General features: G+C 47.2%; 2 protein-coding genes, 1 long non-coding RNA gene and 1 other non-coding gene across 6 annotated transcripts in view; 3 read left to right on the top strand and 1 right to left on the bottom strand.

Moving 5' to 3' along the window:
- The window catches only part of UPF3B (UPF3B regulator of nonsense mediated mRNA decay), a 15,971-nt gene extending 12,715 nt beyond the window's left edge, over nt 1–3,256 (top strand). For all 3 annotated transcript variants that reach the window (XM_054509077.2, XM_045881853.3, XM_045881854.3), the window contains one exon: nt 2,233–3,256. In XM_054509077.2, coding sequence (XP_054365052.1) covers nt 2,233–2,382 — 150 coding nt within the window. In that variant the 3' untranslated portion in view covers nt 2,383–3,256. The remainder of the gene's footprint in view (nt 1–2,232) is intronic.
- The window catches only part of LOC135361960 (uncharacterized), a 23,767-nt gene extending 6,311 nt beyond the window's left edge, over nt 1–17,456 (bottom strand). The window contains exon 1 of the long non-coding RNA XR_010406239.1: nt 17,227–17,456. This is a non-coding gene — a long non-coding RNA (uncharacterized LOC135361960). The remainder of the gene's footprint in view (nt 1–17,226) is intronic.
- RPL39 (ribosomal protein L39) lies at nt 17,456–21,784 on the top strand. Its single transcript, XM_045881852.2, has 3 exons — nt 17,456–17,829; nt 19,415–19,518; nt 21,535–21,784. Exons 1-3 carry the CDS (start codon nt 17,827–17,829, stop codon nt 21,581–21,583), a joined length of 156 nt encoding a protein of 51 aa, XP_045737808.1. The 5' UTR covers nt 17,456–17,826; the 3' UTR covers nt 21,584–21,784.
- On the top strand, nt 20,901–21,030 carry LOC123851674 (small nucleolar RNA SNORA69). Its single transcript, XR_006792671.1, has one exon. It is a non-coding gene; the product is annotated as a small nucleolar RNA SNORA69 (small nucleolar RNA).

The raw sequence follows: 21,784 nt of genomic DNA, 5'->3' as shown, positions 1-21,784 counted from the left end.
TATCGGCTCTAAATTGGTTGGGCTAATTATATCCCTGTGGTACCATTTAACATGTTTCTCTATCTTCTCTGTTTCCTTGAAAACTAGTAGTTATACCTAGGGCAGGGGTCAGATTTTTTCTGTAAAGGGCCAGATAGTAAATATTTTAGGCCTTGTGGGCCATATGGTCTCTATTAGAACCACTAAGCTCTGTAGGAAAGCAGGCATAAATATGTAAAAGAATGAGTATGGCTGTGGGCTAATCAGACGTTATTCATAAAAACAGGTGGCTCCTCACCTACAGGCCTGAATATATTCAGGCTCAATTTCTGGCAAAAATACTTCACAGATTGGGGCACCTGGGTGGCTCAGTCAGTTGAGCGTCTGACTCTTGATTTCAGCTTGGGTCATGATCTCAGGGTCGTGGGTTTAGGCCCCACATCAGGCTCTGCGCTTAGTGGAGTCTGCTTCTCTCCCTGACCCTCTCCCTCTGCCCCTCCCCATGCACTGTCTCTCTCTCAAATAAATAAATAAATCTTAAAAAACAAAAAAAGAATACTTCATAGATAGAGGGGTGCCTGACTGGCTTAGTCAGTAGAGCATGTGACTCTTAATCTCAGGGTTGTGAGTTCAAGCCCCACGTTGGGTGTAGAGATTACTTAAAAATAAAATCTTAAGAAGAGAATACTTCAAAGATTGTGTTGTGTACTTCCTGTTGCATTATATGAGGAAGCATGGGACATATGGGTGTCTTTCTAGTGTAATGTTCTGATCAATCAATAGCAATTGTATTGTGGTTATGGAACAGGATGTCCTTGTTTTTCGGATATACAAGCTGAAATATTTAGGGATGAAGGGTCATGATGTCTGCAACTTACATTTCTATAGATTTAAAATTTCTCAAGGTGATAAAGTTGAAAAAACCATTGATCAGTAGGTTCAGGTATTGTAAGCCTGATCCATCTACTATAAAAAATTTTTAGCCTGAAATTCAGTTTATATAGGAAAGGCAGGATAAACACTTGATCCTTTCCCTTTATGTACCAGCATTCAGAGTAATGAGTTGGTATCCCAGCCACTTCTAGGTAATCAGTGTTTTGTTTTGTCTGTAATAATTTGTGGATTTAGAAATATTTGGTGTATTCCAACTTGTTATTATCAGTTATTGTCCTTGTTGAGGTTTACATTGTCCCATCTTTGCACAGTGGAAGCCCCATCATCCATTTCTTTAAATACTATAATACTATGCAGGAATCTTCCCTGTTTCAACATTTTATCTTATAAAAATAGTGAAACATTTTGTTGGAATTATTCAGTTGATAATAATGCTTTAAGGCTAACTTTCATACACCAGGGAGAAAGAGTAAGGAAGGCTCATGTAATTTTTTGTTGAATTCTAAAAAGGGCCTATATATCTAAGTTTTCCAGGATCATACTATCATAAACCACATACGTTACTTGAACTGAGAGGTACGTGATGACTTTAATTTGAGCCTTATTTAGGAATCTGAGATCTAAAATGCCACCTAGAGAGTCTCAGGCTGGGGTGTTAAGTTGCCATACATGAATTAAGAAATAATCATGTTTGTGGCAAGTTGCATGGGGTCTGAGCTCATAATTTCAGGGAGGTCGCCACTTAAGACTGCATTCTTTATTTACTTTTTTTTTTTTTAAGATTTTATTTATTCATTTGACAGAGAGAGAGCACAAGTAGGCAGAGTGGCAGGCAGAGGGAGAGGGAGAAGCAGGCTCTCCGCTGAGCGGGGAGCCGGACGCGGGGCTCAATCCCAGGACCCCAGGATCATGACCTGAGCCGAAGGCAGCCGCTTAACTGACTGAGCCACCCAGGCGCCCCTCTTTATTTACTCTTTTACTCCTAAAATTTTCTTATGTGGCAGTGAATGTTAAAGTCAATTTAGTGATGGGGAAGAGAGGCAATGGCTGAGGTTTTGAAGTAAAGGAAATAAAAGCTAATTCAGTTCATCTTGGAATGGTTAAGAAAATCATTGAAAACGTACCGTAGGCTTAGAAAATAATACTTACAAAATGGTTGCTTTTATTTGGAGATAGGGGAAAGGAAGTGGGCAGTTAAGAGGCAAATTAACCATCAGCACTGTCAGGGACTGTGCCCTCACATTTTTGATCTCGTAGGAGTTGTTTTTGGTATATATCAATACACAACTTATGACTCTGAAGATCCCCTGTAAATGTTTAGTGGCAGTGTTGTAACATTAACATTTAATTTTATTTTAGGATCGCCCAGCAATGCAGCTTTACCAACCAGGAGCTCGAAGCCGAAATCGACTCTGTCCGCCTGATGACAGCACCAAGTCTGGAGATTCAGCAATAGAAAAAAAGCAGGAAAGTGGTATTAGCCATAGAAAAGAAGGAGGAGAGGAGTGATAAGTCCAAAAGGCCTTAGGTGTCCTGACTGTCTAGGCAGCCAAAGAGCATGTATTAAGCAATCCAGAAGTGCCTTCAGGGCAAAGGAGTAGAGAGAGAGAGAAAGGGGATCGCTGTGCTGGTGGGGTACACTGCAGAGGAGTATGTTTTTTTTCTTTGCGTCAAAGCAGGAACCTGATCGCAGGTTCAGGTTGGAAGTTCAATTTCATTTTTTATGCAGTTCCTACAAATTAATTTTAAAGTGTCAGACAAAGATGAGGGAGAGGACATGCATTGCAGTTTGCAGGCAGGAAAGGTCAGGTGAGGACTTAATTAGGTATGACACGAGGAGGGGGAAAAAAAAGACAGCTGGTTCTAAAAGCAAGGTTTTGTTAAATCCTGGATTGAATTTTCTTAATTTGAGTGGAACAGAGTCACTGTGAAGTCTTGTTCAGATCTAGTTACATTCATTGTTGATGATAACTGTTGACTTTGTGTAGTGTAGATGCAACAAGCATGTAATTGTAGTACAAGGACAGTGGAGGATATAACAAATTTTCGTCTGTACAAAAATTTAAATAGTCATGTCATGTCTATATCCTGTGTCCTAAAATTTTAGGATTTAGTTTTTTGTTGGCTTACGTGAGCTTAGCATAAAGAGTATTTTTAAACATCTCCTTTTGCCTTTAGCAGTTTTTATATTAATAAGTAAAATTTAACCCTTGTTTGTTTCTTGACAATCCAGTCTTTGTTTTAATCTTAGGTCTCATGATCTGAGTGCATACCCTCTCCAGGAAGGAAACCGTATTAATATTTGTTCCTGTCAAATAGCAACTTTTAGTCCTGGCTTGTTTTGCATTGATGTCAATAAATATCAACATCACTCAAGTATGAAGCCAAGTGTATTTATTAACTTTACTAAATTAGCTATTCATTTTGAGACATTAAACTTTCGATACTGAATTAACCCCTTGGGTATTTTGAAAGGGGATGAAGGATACTTACTTCTGCGTTCACTAGCATTGTTTTATTTTGCCCACCAAGAAGATCAAATCATGGTTCACTACTCTTGTTCCACAAGAACCAAAATGTTTGGACAACATCCTTGAGCTGCTGCTTAATATTCATCCCGACAGCTTCTCCTAATGTGGCGTCAGTCTGCCTTTACTTAATAAGTCACTGCTTTAGTTTTACTCAGCTTTTAGAAACCAGTATCCCAAGAGGCAGGTAAAGAGGACTGAAGATGACTAAAAGAGAATAGTTCTCAACTGGGAGAGAGGACTAAAATACAGGAAGGGAAAATTTCAAAGAGAATGGCTGGCAGTGGTCCGTGCCACGGAGCGGTCAGGGAAGCTGAGATGTGTTCACCGGGCTTGGCAGCATTGAGGTCAGTAGTGAATTGCTGAGGCAGAAACCATGTTACGGTGAGGGGTGAGTGGCGGGTAGGAAATGCGGATGGGGCAGCTGGATAAATGGGCCTTGGAGCTCAGAGAAGAGATCCAGGCTGGAGATACAGATTTGGAATTCATCTAGTTCTAGGTGATCATTGAAGCCATGGGTCTAGATTTAGTCACTTAGGAAAAGAGAGTGAAGAAAGAACAAGCAGACCTAGGGCCCAGCCTTGAAGAACCCCAAGGTTACAGGTGAGGAGAAGTATCTACAAAGACAGAAAAGGAGGAGCCAGAGAGTAGGTGGCAAACCAGAAGACTCCGACATTCCCTAACCCAGGAGAAAAGACTGAAGAAGGCGAAGGAAGTGGCCATTAGGGTTGGATGCTGCTGGAAGGTCAGGTGTAATGCTCAAAAAAAGGCCACGGGTTGCAGTGACTTACAAATCAGGGAATGGAATTATAGGGAATGGAAGCCAGACGAGGTTGAGAATGGAAACAGCAGAGAGAGAAGTTGGCAGTGAGAAAACGAAGACAGGTAAATGGTGGTGATATGAAGGATTATTTTAAGTAGGAGAACTACTAAAGCATGCTTGGAAGCCGAAAGGAAAGCTCTGAGAAGGGCCCAGGGGAAGTGATCATCAGTAGCGTAGGTCTCCTGGGAAGGCAGGTGAAAGCGGGGCAGCACAGGGGACAGTAGGCCTGCGGAGAAGTGGAGAGGCGATGCTCCACAGCCCTGAGCTGGTACCGCCTGCCTCCCTCCCCAGCCTGGGACCCACAGCCAGGCCTCTCTGGGCTGTTTTCCCATCGGCACCTCCCTCATTCGTTCTACTTGCCTTGCCAGTCCGACTCAGTAACCACACCTCCCTGCGCCCCTTACATTTTTTTCCATTTACGTTCATTTTAGCCAACATTTACTAATCACTGATGGTGTGCCAGGCCCCGGGGTGGGGGCGGGTGTCAAGGACTCAAGTCCTTGTCTTTTTTTTTTTTTTTAAAGATTTTATTTATTTAATTGACAGGGAGAGAGAGGAGAGAGACAGCATGAGAGGGAACACAAGCAGGGAGAGTGGGAGAGGAAGAAGCAGGCCTCTGGCTGAGCAGGGAGCCCGATGCGGGGCTTGATCCCAGGACCCCGGGACCATGACCCGAGCCGAAGGCAGTCAGTCGCCCAACCAACTGAGCCACCCAGGCGCCCCTCAAGTCCTTGTCTTTGAGAAACCATGGTCCAGTGGTGGCAAGAAACAACTAGAAATAACCAGAGCACGGTGCACCATTGTGAGGAGGGCTATGATGGCCTGGCCTGCCCCTAAGCTGCCAAGTGTTGCTGGAGAAAACCCCGAAACCAGATCAGCTGGTGAGACTACAGGAGGGCCCTCCGTCCTGCTGAGCAATTTAAAACATCCATCCTGACTTCCTTTTCCACAGGGCCGCCTTGCTCTCCCTAGTTGGCTCCCCTTCCTCCTAACTCATCCTTTCGTGGTCTTAGTGAAAACCAACTGCTGTAAACAACGCAAAAGTAAGCATTCATTCCATTTTTGCCTACTTCAGACAAAGGTTTGGTTTGTTTGGGAACAACGACAGGATGGAGACAGCGGAGACTTGGGGTATGGGAACATTCGCTGAGCATCTCGCATGTGCTGGCACTAACACTGTGAGTGAACAAGGTCCCCACCCTCACGATACTTAGAGCCGTGCGGAGCTTGCTGCTCTGGTGGGCAGTGATACTAAGGGAAGCAGGCAGGGAAAATTCAAGGGGCGAGGGCAGTGGGATTCGGTCCCTTCAGGGCAGTGACAAACAGATGGCTTTGGGCATTCAGGCCTTCAAAAACAGGAACCGCACCCCCTTTCCCCAGCAGGCCTACAGAGGGTGGTCCTGAGGCAGTAACTGAACTCGGGTAGTAAATGAAGATCTGACTCTCCGGGGTATTCACAGATGCCATCTTTAATTCCATAGGAGAAAGGTTAATAAGAGTTTGGGAGCCTTTTGTCGGTATACAGAAACTCCGTGTATGTTTTATGTTTTTATGGGGCCTGCCCAGAATTTTCTTTACAATCTCTGGGGCCGTATTCTATGCCACAAAAACCTATTATGACCACTTATGTCATTATTAAGGAAGGCAAGGTAGCAAAGATAGGTTCACATGTGGTGAGTTCTTGGAAAGTATACATTGACCGCTACGTACATAGGATTAGCCATCCTTAGAAAACTCACATTTATTCATTCACCAAATAATTATCAGTAATTATCAAGCTCCTACTATGGAGACATGGGTAAATACGTAATTGTTCATTACTACTGTAATATAGGGTAGATTATCTATATTTCCAGACTTTAAGGTTCTCTTCCATATCTCTGGCCCTGCCACCCCCCTAATCTCAGATGCAGCTGCCTGCTAGACATCTGTACCCAAATGACCCACAAGTATTTCTGGTCCCAAACTGAACTCAGGTTCCTCCCCCTCCTGTCGAGGATGCCAACCACCTATCCACTCAGCATTGAGAGTCATACTTGACTCCATCCTCACTCCCTACAGCCAATCACTGTATCGTTTGTCCAATTCCTCTCCCTCCTCTCCATCCCTTCACTGCCCTTGTTCAGGTTACCATTATTTATTCACTCATTCACTATTTTTTGAGCATACACCATGTGCCATTTATGTTCTAGACTCTGGAGTTATATCAGTGACTAAAACACAAAATTCCTGCCTTCATGGAGCTTATGTTCAAGTGGAGAAAGTCAATAAAGCAAGCAAAATAAGCGTTGTTAGAAAGTGACAGGTGCGGGGCGCCTGGCTGGCTCAGTCAGAACATGTGACTATTGATCTCAGGGTTGTGAGTTTGAGCCCCATGTTGGGTGTAGAGATTACTTAAAAAGAAAGTGACAGGTGCTTGAGAGAAATAATAAATGAGGGAAAGGGAATATGATGTTCATGGTTGGGGGGTTGAAAGGCCTACATGAGAAGGTGATTTCGGAGTAAAGACTTGAGAAGGAAATGAGGGAGCTAGCTCCATGGGTATCTGGGGGTACAAGCCTCCAAAGGAAAAAGTATGTGAAAAGGCCCTGGGGTTGGAGCGTGCCTGGTCTGCTCAGGAATGGCAAAGAGGCCATAACGGCTGGAGTAGAGTGAGCAGTAGAGTGAGCAAGGAGGAGGGCAGCCAAAAGGGATGGAGTAAAGTCAGAGAGCTAACAGGGGCAAGATCCTATAGGTCAGAGTTAGGACTTGGGCTTTTCTTCCCTATGATATAGGAACCACCACAAAATTTTGAGCAGAGGTGTGATATAATCTGACTTAATACTTTAAAATAAAAGGGTCCCTCTGGCTGCTGTGTTGAAAACAGACCAACGCAGGGGAAAGAAGGACAAAGAGAGGATAAGCTATTGCAGTAGTCTAGTGGAGAAATGATGGTCACCTGGACCGGCTGGCGGCAGTGGAAGTAGTCAGAAGTGATCACATTCTGAACATACTTTGTAGGGAGAGCCCACGGAATTTGCTGACTGACCAGATGTGGGGGGTGAGAGAGTCAAAGATTTTTTAAGCAACCGGAAGGATGGAGAAAGGATTCAGATGGGGAAAACTGCAAGAAAAATGGTGTGTGTGTGTGTGTGTGTGTTTGGTGGTGCAGGGGTTATCGGGGGCTTAGTTGTGGACATGTGAAGCCATGAGATGGAGATCATCATGGGAGTAAGTATAGATTGAAGGGAAGAGATTTGGGGCTGAGGTCTGGAGCGCTCAAGCATTTAGACATAAGATAAAGAACCAGAGAAAGATTTTTTTTTTAAGATTTTATTTATTTATTTGACAGAGAGAGACAACGCAAGAGAGGGAACACAAGCAGGGGGAGTAGGAGAGGGAGAAGCAGGCTTTCTGCTGAGCGGGGAGCCCGATGCGGGGCTCGATCCCAAGACCCTGGGATCGTGACCTGAGCCAAAGGCAGACGCTTAACAACTGAGCCACCCAGGTGCCCCCCCCCCCTTTTTTTTAAGATTTTATTTATTTGACAGAGCACAAGCAGAGGGAGAGGGAGAAGCAGGCTCCCTGCTGAGCAGGGAGCCCGATGTGGGACTCGATCCCAGGACACCGGGATCGTGACCTGAGCCAAAGGCAGACGCCCAACCGCCTGAGCCACCCAGGCATCCCCCAGAGAAAGAGATTCTGAAGGAGCAGTCAGCAAGAGAGGAAGTAAACCAAGCAAGTGTACTGTCCTGGAAGCCAAGTGAAGAAAGTTGATTTCAAGGAGAAGTCAACTAAGACAAATGTTGCTGACGGGTCAAATTAGATCCTATCAGAGAAATTAACTTGGGATTTAGCAACAGAGAGGTCACTGGTGATCTTCAGAACAGTTTCGGTTTGAGTGCTAGGTGAAAACCGGATTGGAGTGGGTTCCTGAGAGGATGGGCACCCACTAGGATGGCTATCAATTTTTTTTTTTAATGGAAAATAACAAGCATTCACAAGGATGTGGGAAATCGGAACTCTCCTACATTACTGGAGGGAATGTAAAAATGATGCAGCCACTGTGGGGAAAAAAACAGTCTGGGAGTTATTCAAAAGGTTAAACATTAAATTGATAAGTTTTCATGGGACCCAACAATTCTACCGCTAAGCATATACCTCCAATCACTGAAGACAGGTACTCAAACAGATAACTGCATGCCAGTGTTATTTTATTCACTATAGCCAAAAAATGGAAGCCACCCTCGTGTCCATCGACTGATAGACAAAATATGTCCATACGGTAGAATATTATTTAGCTGTAAAAAAGGAATGAAGTACTAACATGCTACAACGTGAAGGCCCCCTGAAAACATGATGCTAAGTGAAAGAAGCCAGACACAAACGGCCACATAACGTACGGCTCCATGTATATGAAATGTCCCGAATCTACAAAGCCATAGAGAGAAAGTATCTTAGTGGTTGCCTAAGGCTGCGTAAAAAAAAAAAAATGGGAAGAGAGCGATTGGGACGGCAGCTATAGACAAATCTTTCCCGGTGTTATTGTAAAGGGAGGAGGGGAAAGAGCTGTAGTTGGAAAGGGAGCTGGGGCAAAGGGCAGGTTTTTAAGATGGGAGAAGTGACCCTGTGTATTCAGATGTGGATGGGAATGATGCCATGAGAAGTGGGGACAGAAAGCGAGGAACTGCCAGAGCAAGGTTCTCGAATAGGTGACGGGTTAAAATAGAGGCTGGCTGGGGCAAGGACACTTCAGCTGTAGGAAGGGGGACGAAGGCAGGGGAGGTGGGCGCAGGTGCCCGTGGCTGGGACGTGGTGGATGAGTTAGGCAAGTTCTCCCGTGACGGCTTACGGTGCCTCTCAGACTAGGAAGCAAGGCCATCAGCTGCGAGAACAGAGGAAGGACTGCAGGTCTGAGGACAGAGGAGAGGCTTGAAACTGTCATCCAGGCCACAGGCTGGCTGTGGACCACACTTGGCCACGGCACATTTGTGCACAGCCTGCAAGCTAAGAAGGGCTTTTGTATTTTTATATGGTTGAAAAAAAAAAAAATCAGAAGAACTGCTTGCGACAATCACAAACTCTGAAATTCACATTTTAGCCTAATGAAAATTTTATCGGGACGCGGCCACACCCCTCGGTTTATGTATTGTCTAGTTGCAACAGCAGAGTTGAATGGTTGCAGTAGACGTGGGTCGCCTGCAAAGCCTAAAATATTTACCATCAGAAGAAGTTTGCCAGCCTCTGGTCTGGGCCCTTGCTGCTCAAAGTGTGGGTCCCCGGCCCAGGGGTACACGTATCACCCGGGAAGTTGTCACAAATGCAGACTCCGAATCTGTATTCTGCCAAGAACCCCAGCTGACTCGCTTGCGGATGAAACCTCGAGAAGAACTGCTCTAGGAGAATGGAAGCGAGGCTAGATGAAAGGGACGTAGGGCTAGTGCTGAGGGGGCCGAGGAGGTGAGCGGCACAGACAGCGAGAATGGGCTAACGCCAAGGTCAGAGGTATGGCAAGGGATTGAGTGGCTGCGGTGTGGGGAGGACAAGATCACCGGAGGACAGGAGCCCAAGGAGCTGGAAGCATCTGCAGGGATATTGCACTCATCAGGAGTTAGGACAAGCTGGCTCAGTCGGTGAAGCGTCTGCCTTCGGCTCAGGTCATGATCCCAGGGTCCTGGGATCGAGCCCCGCGTCGGGCTCCCTGCTCAGCGGGGAGTCCACTTCTCCCCCTCTCTCTCTGTCTCAAGTAAATAAATAAAATCTTAAAAAAAAAAAAAAAAAGAATTAGGACAGCAGTGGTGTTCGAGAGAGTGCCAGTGAGCCAGGAGCTAGGTTGCCAAGGAGTGGGAGGGAGAGACCCAGGGATCACTAGGCAACTGCAACAAAAGAGAACACGGGGGGGGGGGGGGGGGGGCTGTGGCGCCAGGCCCCCATGGGTCTCTTTGTTTCCACTCCTGCCTCCGCCCCCATCTGCTCTCCACACGGCTGCCCATAGGGTCTCTCTAAAATACTTCCATAATTGCCGCTTACCCTTCCAAAGCTTTCAATGGCTCCCATTTGCCTTCAGTAGTTATTTTCAAACCACACTGAGGAACCTTTTTAGCTGGGCCAAAGTGCTTCAGGGGTTCCTCAAAACAAGAAGTGCCCAGGCCAAACAATGAAGATGTAAACTGCCCCGAGGAGCCCGTTCTTGTATTTTAGCTGGTGGATGCATTAGACTCCATTCATCCATTCTTCAGATGTTTACTGAGCGCCTTCTGTGAGGCACTAGTCTAGGCTCAGGGAAGATGGCAGTGAACAAAACATAAGACCTCACAGGGTTTACACTGGAGCCCCATGCTGGGTGTAGAGATTACTAAAAAAAAAAAAAAACTTAAAAAAAAAGCCCCCATAGGGGCACCTGGGTGGCTCAGTCGGTTAAGCGACTGCCTTTGGCTCAGGTCATGATCCCAGGGTCCTGGGATCAAGTTCCACATCAGACTCTCTGCTCAGGGGGGAGCCTGCTTCTCCCTCTCCTTCTGCCCCTCCCCCTGCTTGTGTTTTCTCTCTCTCTCTCTGTGTCAAATAAATGAATAAAAAATCTTTAAAAGAAAGAAAAAAAGAAGTTGCAGATTGTTGGCCTCCAGGATAAAGCTCAGACTCCTGGGCCTGCCCTGGGAGGCCCAGGATACCTGCTCCGGGTCTCTACACCTTTGCAAATATAGAGTTCCCTCTTCCTGGAAAGCCGGAAAGCCAGAAAGCCGTCCCTCACTCCCCTTGTCTGCTGCTTCCCATTCCTTCATCAGGATTTCCCTCAAGCAGCCACTTCTCTGAAGACCTTTGCCCCGACCTTCTCCTGCCCAGGCTGGGGGAAGGGGGTGCTCTGTGCTCTCCCAGCATCCCATGTGTCCCTCTCAGCACGTGGGCCACACTGGGCTGCAGATGACGGTACCGTCCATCCCACTAATGCACACAGTGAGGGCATTTGACTTCCCCAGTAAACGCACGCATCCACTCCACATCCTTTCCCCTTCCTCCAGATGCCTTTCCTCCCTGCAGAAGGCTGGTGAGCCTCATTTCCTGCACTCCACTCCACCTGCCGTGCGCCACCCCAGGCTCCTTCCATCCACCTCACAGGCTCTCTTGTATGTGCCGGGCTGCTTGTCATAGGAAGGCAGGGGCGGGGGTTATTCAAACAAATATATGAATATCTGAAATGACATGAAAATGAAAATATTCAGGGGGCGCCTGGGTGGCTTAGTCGGTCGGGCAGCCGACTCTTGGTTTCGGGCTCAGGTCATGATCTCGGGGTCACGGGATCGAGCTCCAGGTCAGGCTTCATGCTCAGTGGGGAGTCTGCTTGAGATTCTCTTTCCCTCTCCTTCTGCCTGCCCCTCTCCCTGCTCATGCTCGCTCTCAAATTAACAAATCTTAAGAAAAAAAGAAAATATCCAGGTATTTTCCAAAAGAAACAATGGAAGGAGAAATCGGCAACCAAAAAAATTTACCTATGGGGACAAACTAGCCGATGGGGTGGCTGGGGCAGACTGGGATGGCAGAGAGTCTTCTGTAAATTGTTTCATCTACAGTTTTGTCTGTAGACCCAGGGAGATGTGTTTTGAACTTTACGCTGAAACAGAACCCCCATACAGAAAAGGGTGCAAACCCAGAGCGTACAGCTAGATGAACGGTCACAAGTGAACACAGCCACGGAAACAGCACCCAGAGCGAGGAACAGAGTATGACCAGCGCCCCCTCCCCGCAAGGATCACCATTATCCTGACTTCGCATGGCACAGAGTCCGTTCTCCTGGCTTGGGCCTTTCCGTAAATGGAATCATATGGTATGCGTGCTTTTGTCTGGCTTCCTTTGCACCACGTTCTTTTTTTTTTTTTTTTTTTAAAGATTTTATTTATTTATTTGACAGATAGCAAGACACAGCGAGAGAGGGAACACAAGCAGGGGGAGTGGGAGAGGGAGAAGCAGGCTTCCTGCCGAGCAGGGAGCCGGATGCGGGGCTCGATCCCAAGACCCTGGGATCATGACCTGAGCCGAAGGCAGATGCCCAACGACTGAACCACCCAGGCGCTGCTTAGGTGCTTAACATGTCTTACCAGTAACCCTGAACCCTCGCCACAGCACTAGGAGGTAGGTGATAGGATTTCTCCCCATTTTCCAGAGGAGAGAACTGAGGCACAGGCAGGCTCAGTGATGGATCCAAGGACATGCGGCTGGTGTTTTGCACTGCTAGTATTCAGACTCAGGTTGTCCTACCAGCCTTCATTTAGTGCCCTTTTCAGTTCAACGGACTCCCAGGCCTACCATGTGTCAGGCTCGGGTCTTGGTGCTGGGGGTACAGGAGCAAACAAATCCAACAAACGAAAACAAAACCAAAACCAAAACCAAAACCTGCCCTTGTGGAGGCTTGTGGTAATGGTACAGTTCTGTATTTTAGCGTGGTGGTAGTTCATGAAGTTACACATGGGATAGAACTATATAGACCCATCCATACACACACACAGACAAGGTGAAATCTGAGTAAGCTCTTTGGATTATTCCAGCATCAATTTCCTGGTTTTGACATTGTATGTTAGTGACACAAGACACTGACACTAGAGAAGGATGAGCGAAAGGTGCACGGGACTTCTCTGTAGATTTGGGGGAGTTCTTACGGATCCCCGATTATTTCAAAATAGAGGGTTAAAAAAAAATCTCTCCGCCCTCACTGAGCTTCATTCCAATGTGGAATTAGATGATACATAAGTGATATGACAGGATGGGAGGTGGTAAGTATTACCGAGAAAAGCAGGGAATGGGGCTACAGACTGTTGGGGGGATGGTCTCTCTTAAACGGAGACATCTGAGCCTTGACTTGTAGGAGGCGAGGAGACCAGCCACGGGCTACCTGGGGAAATGGGAGTCCTCGGCAGAGAGAACACCTAGTACTAAGGCTGTGAAGAGAACTGTGTCTGGTGTATGTAAGGAAGGGCAAGGAGGTCGGTGAGGCTTTAGCAAACTAAATGAGAGAGAGTAGCAGGAGGTTGGGTCAGAGGAGTAAGGTAGTCCAACCTCACTTATTTGCCACAGCAAATTCCTGTACTTTCTTTTATCAGGAGAGGGATAGGGAGCCACTGAAGAGTGTTGAGCAGAGGAGTGAGGTGATCTGCCTTAGGTCTTGAAAGGGTCACTCCGGCTGTTGTAGAGAAGCCGGAACAGAAGCAGAGAGACCAGTGAGGAGCCTTAAATCATCTAGGTGAGAGCAGGTGGCTTGGACCCGTGGAGAGGTGATGAGAAGTCCTCAGATTCTGGATAAAATTTCAAAGTCAAGCTGACCAGATTTGCTGACAAACCAGATGCGGGATGTGAGAGAGAAGAGTGGAAGATAAATTTTGGCTTAAGCCACAGGAAGAACGGAGGTGCCATCTGTTGTAATGGGGAGACTGAGTGACCCAGTTGGAGGTGGGGGGGAGATCAGGAGCTCTGTTGGGGGCATATTAAGTTTAAGGTATCTATTAGACATCCAAGTGGATGTTGGGAAGGCAGGAGGAGTTCAAGGAAGGTCCAGATATATGTTTGGGTATCATCAACCAAGAGTATTTAGAGCTGATACTGGATGAAATCGCCAAAGGAGGGAGTGTATATAGAAAAGAGAAGAAGTCCAAAACTAAACCTTGGGGCTCTCCAATGTTAAAAAGGAATTGAGATAAGGAAGAATAAGCAAAAGAAACTCAGAATGGGTAGCGTGCAAGGTAGAAGGAAAACCAGGTAGAACGAAGAGCGCCCTACAAAGCTGTAAGAATTAAAAAGATGATTTCCCCTCCCCGGTACCTGCTCCCAGTGGCCCTGAGGGTGCGCAGGCCAAAGAGTAGGAGGCAGGGGGAGCTGGTGTGCGGATCTAAGTATCCTAGAGGTGCACTCCTGGCAAGAACTGGGAGCAGGAGGAGGAGACGGCAAGCGTAGGCTCAGGACCAATGGCATCCAAAGAGTAACAAACAGTAAAAAAATCTCAACGTGGAAAATGCCAACCAAGAAAACAAAATAAAACAAAAGGACGAAAAGGAGCAAGTTGCCAATAAAGGAGAGCCCTTGGCCGTCCCTTTGGAAGCTAGGTGAATACTGTGTGCCTAGAGTCAGTGCTCGGCGGTTCCCTGTTAGGCAGCCCAGCCTGCAGTATGGGTGGGCCCTGATTCAGAGGCTTGGAGAGTCACAGGTAAGGATGAGAGAAGAGAATATAGAAAGGACTGGGGAGAATGGGAGACAGCTGAGGGAAAAGCTGAAGGGGGGGTGGGGAGCAATTCAGTCACAGACTGCGGGTGGGCGGTCAGCGCCGACCCTCCTTACCATGACCATCATGATGAGGTTCGCCTTATGTCTTGAATCTTGGTGTTCCCCGAAGTGAACAGAAAGACACACTTGCTTCCTAAACTTACATGTTCTCAATGCATCCTTGTTGTAATCCTTTTGTTACATGTCTCCTGTGGGTCTCCTATTACTTCTTCCTCTGCCCCTCCCCCCCACTTGCGCATGTTCTCTCTCTCAAATGAATAAAATCTTTAAAAAAAATAAAAAGGCAAAAAAAAAAAAAGATGATTTAAGGGCGCCTGAGTGGCTCAGACAGTTAAGTGTCTGCCTTCGGCTCAGGTCATGATCTCAGGGTCCTGGGATCGAGCCCCGCGTCGGGCTCCCTGCTCTGCAGGAAGCCTGCTTCTCCCTCTCCCTCTGCCTCTTCCCCAGCTTGTGCTCTCTCTCTCTCAAATAAATAAAGTCTTTTTTTTTTTTAAAAAGGATGATTTATATAAGCTCTTAGCAGTGTCAATCACACCCTAAACCTGAGGTAAATAGTAGCTATAATGATGATGATGATGATGATAGTAATTTAGCAACTAAAGGTTTATCTGCTGCTCTTTGGGCCACCAAAAAGAAAATACTGGCTCTCAAATAAACAGTAAAAATCTAGGTTAAGAAGCCTGAAGTCTCACTTCAGTTAAACGTAAAATTATCTGGATGATGAAAAAAATGTATCCGGATGACAGTCTGAATTTAAAAACTGGATGGGATTAAAGTAACTAAACTTTTGCTGTTAAAAAATGCTTATTAAATGGGCTCAAGCTTCCTATTGTTTGTGTATTTCCTCTCTAGACCTAAGGCACCAGCATCCAGTTGCTCAAGACAGAAACTTGGAGACCAAGTCCTGTTAATGTCACAATCATCTCTTGATTTTATTTCTTCTTATTCAACATCCTGGGGCCACCCAATGTGGGGCTTGAACTCACAACACCAAGATCAAGAGTCGCATGCTCTACCAATTGAGCCAGCCAGGCGCCCCATGGGCCATCATTTCTTGCCCAGACTCTTTCCAAAGTCTCCTACTAGTTTGTTTGTTCTACCATCTGTCACAATACGCCAATACAGGGATTCCTAACCATTTTTGTGCCATGGAATCCTTTGGCAGTCTAATGAAGTTTATCTTCAGAATGTTTTTAAATGCATAAAACAAAGTACATAGGATTACAAAGAAAACCAGTTACACTGCAATATAGTTATCAAAATATTTTCTAAAAGAAATGTGTGCTGTAGTAACATACGAGCTTCTTAACACAGTTCTCCTTAGGGGTCTAATAACTACAGTTGACCCTTGAACAGCACAGGGGTTAGGGGTGTCAACCTAGCACAGTGGGAAATCTGCATGTAACTTTTGACTCCCCCAAAACTTAATAGCCTACCGCTGACCAGAAGCCTGACGGATAACAAACAGTTGGTTAATACATATTCTATACAGTATACATATTATATACTGTATCCTTACGACTAAGTAAGCTAGAGAAAAGGTTATTAAGAAAATCATGAGGGGGCACCTGGGTGGCTCAGTCAGTTTCATTTCTGCTCAGGTCATGATCTCAGGTTCGTGAGATCAAGCCCTCTGATGGGCTCCGTGCTGGGCCTGGAGCCTGGTTAAGATTCTCTCTTTCCTTCTCTCTCTGCACATCTGCCCCCCCCCTCCTGCTCTCTCTCTCTCAAAAAAAAAAGCGGGGGGGGGGCGCCTGGGTGGCTCAGTCGGTCAAGCATCTGCCTTCTGCTCAGGTCATGATCCCATGGTCCTGGGATCGAGCCCCACGTCGGGCTCTCTGTTCAATGAGGAGCCTGCTTCTCCCTCTCCCTCTGCGGCTCCCCCTGCTTGTGCTCTGTCAAATAAATAAATAAAATCTTTTTTTTTTTTTTTTTTTTGAGAGAGAGAGAATGAGAGACAGAGAGCATGAGAGGGAGGAGGGTCAGAGGGAGAAGCAGACTCCCTGCCGAGCAGGGAGCCCGATGCGGGACTCGATCCCGGGACTCCAGGATCATGACCTGAGCCGAAGGCAGTCGCTTAACCAACTGAGCCACCCAGGCGCCCCAATAAATAAAATCTTAAAAAAAAAAAAAAAGAAAATCATAAGGAAAACACATTTATAGTCCTGTACTGTATTAATCGAAAAAAATCCACCTATAAGTGGACCCATGCAGTTCAAACCCATGTTGTTCCAGGGTCAACTGTACTGTAATTTCAAAGAAGTGATGAATGTATAAATGATATTTCAAGACGTCTGCATCAACTGCAGTGTGATATGAAACCATCTTTGATTTCTATTGGTGACAAAGTCATAGGGACTGTTAACGCCGCTACAGTTTGCTGCTTATGTTTGTAAAGAAAGAAAGAACTAAATTTCAGACAGTTTGATAAAAACGAAGTTGTGATCCCCCCCCCCCCATCCAAGTTCATGTATTCTGAGAGTTCTATACATGGACCATTTGGACCATTAAAAACCCTTACCTTAATCTACTGGTGCAAAAACTGCTTGAGGTGACTGCAAAGAGAGGTTTTTGTTTTTAAATGTGGAGAAGACCAACATGAAAACGGGTATCATTAACATCCAAAACGCATGCCATCAATTCCTATACATTTTTGCAAAGTGGGCTAAAAGCCTGGGATTCCTAGCAGCCAAGGAGAAGGTTGTCCCGAACTTTCTCAGCTTAGACCTCCATTAGCCACCTCTTGCCTAGGCTTACCGGACCCTCCTAGCGCAGCCCCCGCCGCCCTCTCCTGCTTCCTCCAGCATCACCATCCCTTCCCGTCCAGCACGGCCCAGCCAGGTCGAGACGACTTCTCGAGGTCGAGACAGGACCGAGACGGGCGCCGCCGGCCCAGCCCGGCGGAGGGTAGCCCTCGGGCCACTCCCTCCGGCGCCCAGGACCGAAGTCCCTTGCACTCGGACGTGACGTCTCCGCTGCCCGCCCTGGGAGTCAGCCCCGCCCGCTCGGCTCCCTCCGCCTTCGGGAAGGGTTAGCACTTGGGGCTCTACCGCGGGCCGTGTGCCTCAGCCACGAAGCACGGCGCGCGTAGCACACTGACCGGCTCCTGAGGGACGCACTTACGGAAGCGCGGCAAAGCGAAGTCCCGCTCGCCCGGACCGCCCGGTGTGCCCAGTTCCCACGGGAGCGCGGCGCGCGCGGGGGGCGGGGTGGGGGCCGCGGCCGGCGGCCTTGGGGCTCCGGCGTCATCTTCTAAGCTCCGCCCTCGGCTGCGTCGTCTAAATACGTCCTTCCGCCCTGTTCCTCCTTTCTCTTTTTCGCCGCCATCCTGCTCTGCGTGGCTGGCTGCTTCTCACCATGGTAAGTTCATCCGTTGCCATCGGCTCCGGGCTGGTTTCCCGAGGCCTGAGGCCCCTGCGAGCTCGCTGGCGCCGCACACTGCGTCGAGGTGCGGGGGCCTTCTAGAAGCCTTTTTCCAGGGAAGGTCGAGTTCGGCCACCGCTCCAGTCCGCGGGCCTAGCGGGAAGCTAGCAGGCGTTCGAGGAGGGGCCGGCTGCCCTGGCCATGCGAGGTCGGAGGGGTGGTGCTTTGTGCGCGGCCCAGGCTAGCAGGGGTTCCCACTGCCCTTCGCCCTTCTGGAGCGAACTGTGATCCTGGGGCAGGGAGAGAAGTCGGGGTGGCGGGGTGTCCACTACAGAAATCGTGGCCGCCACGCGCGCCGGGCATCGAAAAGCGAATGGGGTCTGCTGGTTTTCGGAAGATTTTTTTAAGTTGGCGGCCAGGATCATACGTTATGAACTTACAGGACTTGTTAGTCCTTTGTTAGGGACTTGCGCATCTCCCCGTGGAAGCACCTGGAAGGAGAGGTGCTGCGGTGTGGATCAATATGCCATTCGGGCGTTCTTCGTAAAATGCAAGCTGCGGACAGTTATGGTCGTGGGTTTTACCTGTGATCGTTTTCTGAGAAATTAAAATTGCTATATGCTTCTAGGTGTGGAGAGGATCGGTATCTGGTTTTTTTAGTTGGCAGGAAATTTACAGCTGCTACAGTGAGCTGGGAGAGAGGAGTGTAGTCTTCGCCTTCTTTGTAATAGGCCCCTATTATGCAAGGTGCAAGGGTGTGTCGGACCACGTTGGCCAGACTTGAGACTACCTGCCATTTCTGGATTGTCCCGCAAACTTGAGCGGGAGTGGTTGGGGTTGGACTTAGATGACCCAAGTTCTTAAAACCAAAAAATGAAATGAGAAATTGGGAAAGTCGTCCTTGAAAAGGATATTTTAAGTACAGGAGAGTTCATACCAAAATGGTAAGTGATGGGGGCGCCTGGGTGGCTCAGTTGTTTAAGCCGCCCACTCTTGATTTCGGCTCGGGTCATGATCTCAGGGTCCTGGGATCCAGACCTGCATCTGGCCCCGCCCTCAGCGAGGAATCGGCTCGGCTGGGGAACTGACTCCTGCCCTTCCCCCTCGCTCTGGCTCACGCGCGCTCCGCATCGTTAGCCACCCCTATTTTACATAATGCACAGAAACTCATTGACTTGCAAGTGCTGGATTGTTCTGGTTGACAAAAAGCTGTGTTCTTTTGTGAAAACCAAATTCCCCAGCCATCCCCAGTGGTCCGCTGGGTCCTGGGGTGACAGCAGGGAAGATGGGAAGGTACCCTAGCTTTGGAAGCATAGATGACCTGGGTTTGAATCCCAGCTCTGCGCATTAGTAGTAGGTTACTTACTTTCATTGCTGATTTTTATTCGAATAATGGGGATTATGGTATCTGCCTCCAGAAGTTGTGAGGAACAGCAAAGGGCATGGTGGGTTTAGCATTGAGAAGGTTGTTTTTGGTATAGATGAAGCATTCAAATGTTTGTGGATTGAGGGCGTTCCTGACTTTGGATCAGTGGAGCAAGCTCTGGTGTTGCTGTCTAAATTGATTACGTTTCCTTCCCAGTCTTCTCACAAGACTTTCAGAATCAAGCGATTCCTGGCCAAGAAACAAAAGCAGAATCGTCCCATTCCCCAGTGGATTCGGATGAAAACTGGTAATAAGATCAGGTAAGGACCCCCCCACAACTACCTGCTTGTTTTTTGTGGTTGCTATTTTATTTTGTTTTTAATTAATTATTTTTGGGTGGGCAGCAAAGCAAGGTTTATTGGGCGATAGCGAAGTGATAGTACAAAACTCCCGAGGAGGGAGGGGACCCGAGAGGGTTGCCCTGTGGTGGTTCTTTTAACGCGCTTCCTCAGTGTTTCTGGACAGCAACCCAGCCCATGGCTGGGATTAGAGGCAGACATTCCATATTTGTTAATTTCCTGTTGTCTTCAGTCTGTGCCAGAACATAAGGTGGGAAGGCTGTCTTCATTACTCATCGCAGTGCGGAAGGCCATGTTGCGCACCCAGTCCATCTTGAGGTGTTTATCTTTTCTAAAGATCGGGAGATTGCTCTCTACTGCAGAAGTAGTTGAATTGATGGTTTTGGAAAAAAGACAGGGCTCAGATGGCTGCAGAGGGCCTCCAGGGTCACCTAAGCGAACAGGCAGAGTTAAACCTAAAACTCAGGTCTCCTGCATGCCTTTCAGTCTCACTGTTCTATGGGGGACCAGCTGGACCTTGAGACAGGTCTCAAAAGGAAGAAAAATAAGCCTCAAAAGGGCTCACAACCAGCGACAAGCCCCTGTGGGTTAAACAGCTTCCAGAACTTGGGTTTGTTTAAAATGAAGTATTAGATTCTCTGGCTTTCCTGAATAAGGGAGCCCAACAAAAGACCACAAAGGAGGAGGAAGCAAATACTATGACCAAAATTTTTATTTGAGAAGCCTCTTGAACCTGAGACTCTAGAGCAGGCCTAGCCTTGGGTCCCTTTTGCAAGATAGAGACTTTGAAGTCATGATACCAGTATAGAACTCTGATTTGACTGAATCACAGAAGACCAAGATGTGAATTGGGGGGCCTGTTTCCTTAATTCTTTTAGCCAGTTACAAAGGTGAAAATCACCACACTCTGTCGCCTTATAGGCCAGGTAGTTGCTGCCTTTAGTTTATCCTGTACTGAACACTGGCCTTTGTTATTTATATTAATATGTATAGGAGGTGTCTCACTGTGAGAAGTGCAACAAGATCTTAAAACCCCTGGTGTTGGCCTCGTAACAATACTGAGAAAAAGAGCATTGAGTCACTTGGCGAAATGGTTACTTTGGAGTCCAGCCCTTGTACGAGCTTGATGAGTTTCTCTTGAGAACCTCAGACATCCATAGTAATGCCCCTTTTTAATGTGTTGACATGAACATAGGCTTCGGTGTCATATCCCCATCTGGTGGTGGGACTTGCGGTTCCCGGGTTATTGTGCAGAATGAAAGTGTATACACTCAGCCCGGAGATCGGGCAACAATTGATTTTTCTGTTACCTCAGCGGTCTTGCAACTTTTTGAAGTGTGTTGAAAGCAGGTTGCAATTACGGTGTTTCCTTTTGTGGAAGTACTGACATTATCCTGCTGAAAGAAAATCTGTCAGTCATGTTTGATTTTGCCTTAATGAGGGTAAAGTCGTGACTGATTGACATGGACACTTCTGAGGTGGCCTTAGCTCTGCAAAGCTCTTGCTTTGCTTTTGAAATGATTGGGTGTGTTAACCTCTTGTAAAAATTAGTGTGGGGGCTTTTATATGTGTGTGACCCATGATGTAGAAATGTTGCTTCTGATGAAGTTTGGAAGGGGGGGTTCAATAGAAATGTGTCTGGGTCTACCCCCCAGGTGTGTTGAATCAAAAGTAGGTGGGTGTACCCTTGGGAGGGGAGGGAGCTTCCCCACTCGTCTAGTCTCGAGTAAGAACCAGTGTGTTTTCCTAGCCTGGAGTCATTCTCAGGTAAAAATTTGATTTGACGAGTTCTTAGACACATCTAGCAAATCACTTTCTACTCTCCAAAGAGAGCTCCAAACCCGTTAAAGGAAGGAAAAATGGGACCCTTTGCCTTCCAAGGATTTTACGGTACTGACAAGGCAGCGTTTGTGGTAAATGAGGGCAGCGAAACTGCAGTCAGACGGCCTTGGTAAGCTGCGGTTTGTTTCTGTGCAGGTACAACTCGAAGAGGAGGCACTGGAGGAGAACCAAGCTGGGTCTGTAAGGCGTCACCCATCATGAGATGACACACTTAATTGGCACACATATTTAATTAAGCTGCGTGAAGATCATGTGTTCTGTCATTCTGTAAACATCCTTCCTACCTGGCGGTAGACTTGTCTTATCATGGAAATGATTTTCTCTGTGACTACACCTCCACACCAGTAGGTTGGTTCGGTAATAAATGGGAGACCTTTCACCTCCA

This window comes from Mirounga angustirostris, unplaced genomic scaffold, assembly GCF_029215605.1.
Source record: "Mirounga angustirostris isolate CCGP_5_RB_7025 unplaced genomic scaffold, mMirAng1.0.hap1 SCAF_11, whole genome shotgun sequence".
In the NCBI taxonomy this organism is placed as follows: domain Eukaryota; kingdom Metazoa; phylum Chordata; class Mammalia; order Carnivora; family Phocidae; genus Mirounga; species Mirounga angustirostris.
This window is presented reverse-complemented; position numbering and strand designations above follow the sequence as displayed.

Bases quoted from the DNA above. Each gene is read 5' to 3' on its own strand.
- RPL39 (XM_045881852.2), top strand. The intron at 19,519-21,534 runs GTAAGGACCCCC...GTTTCTGTGCAG, and splicing joins AAAACTGGTAATAAGATCAG to GTACAACTCGAAGAGGAGGC.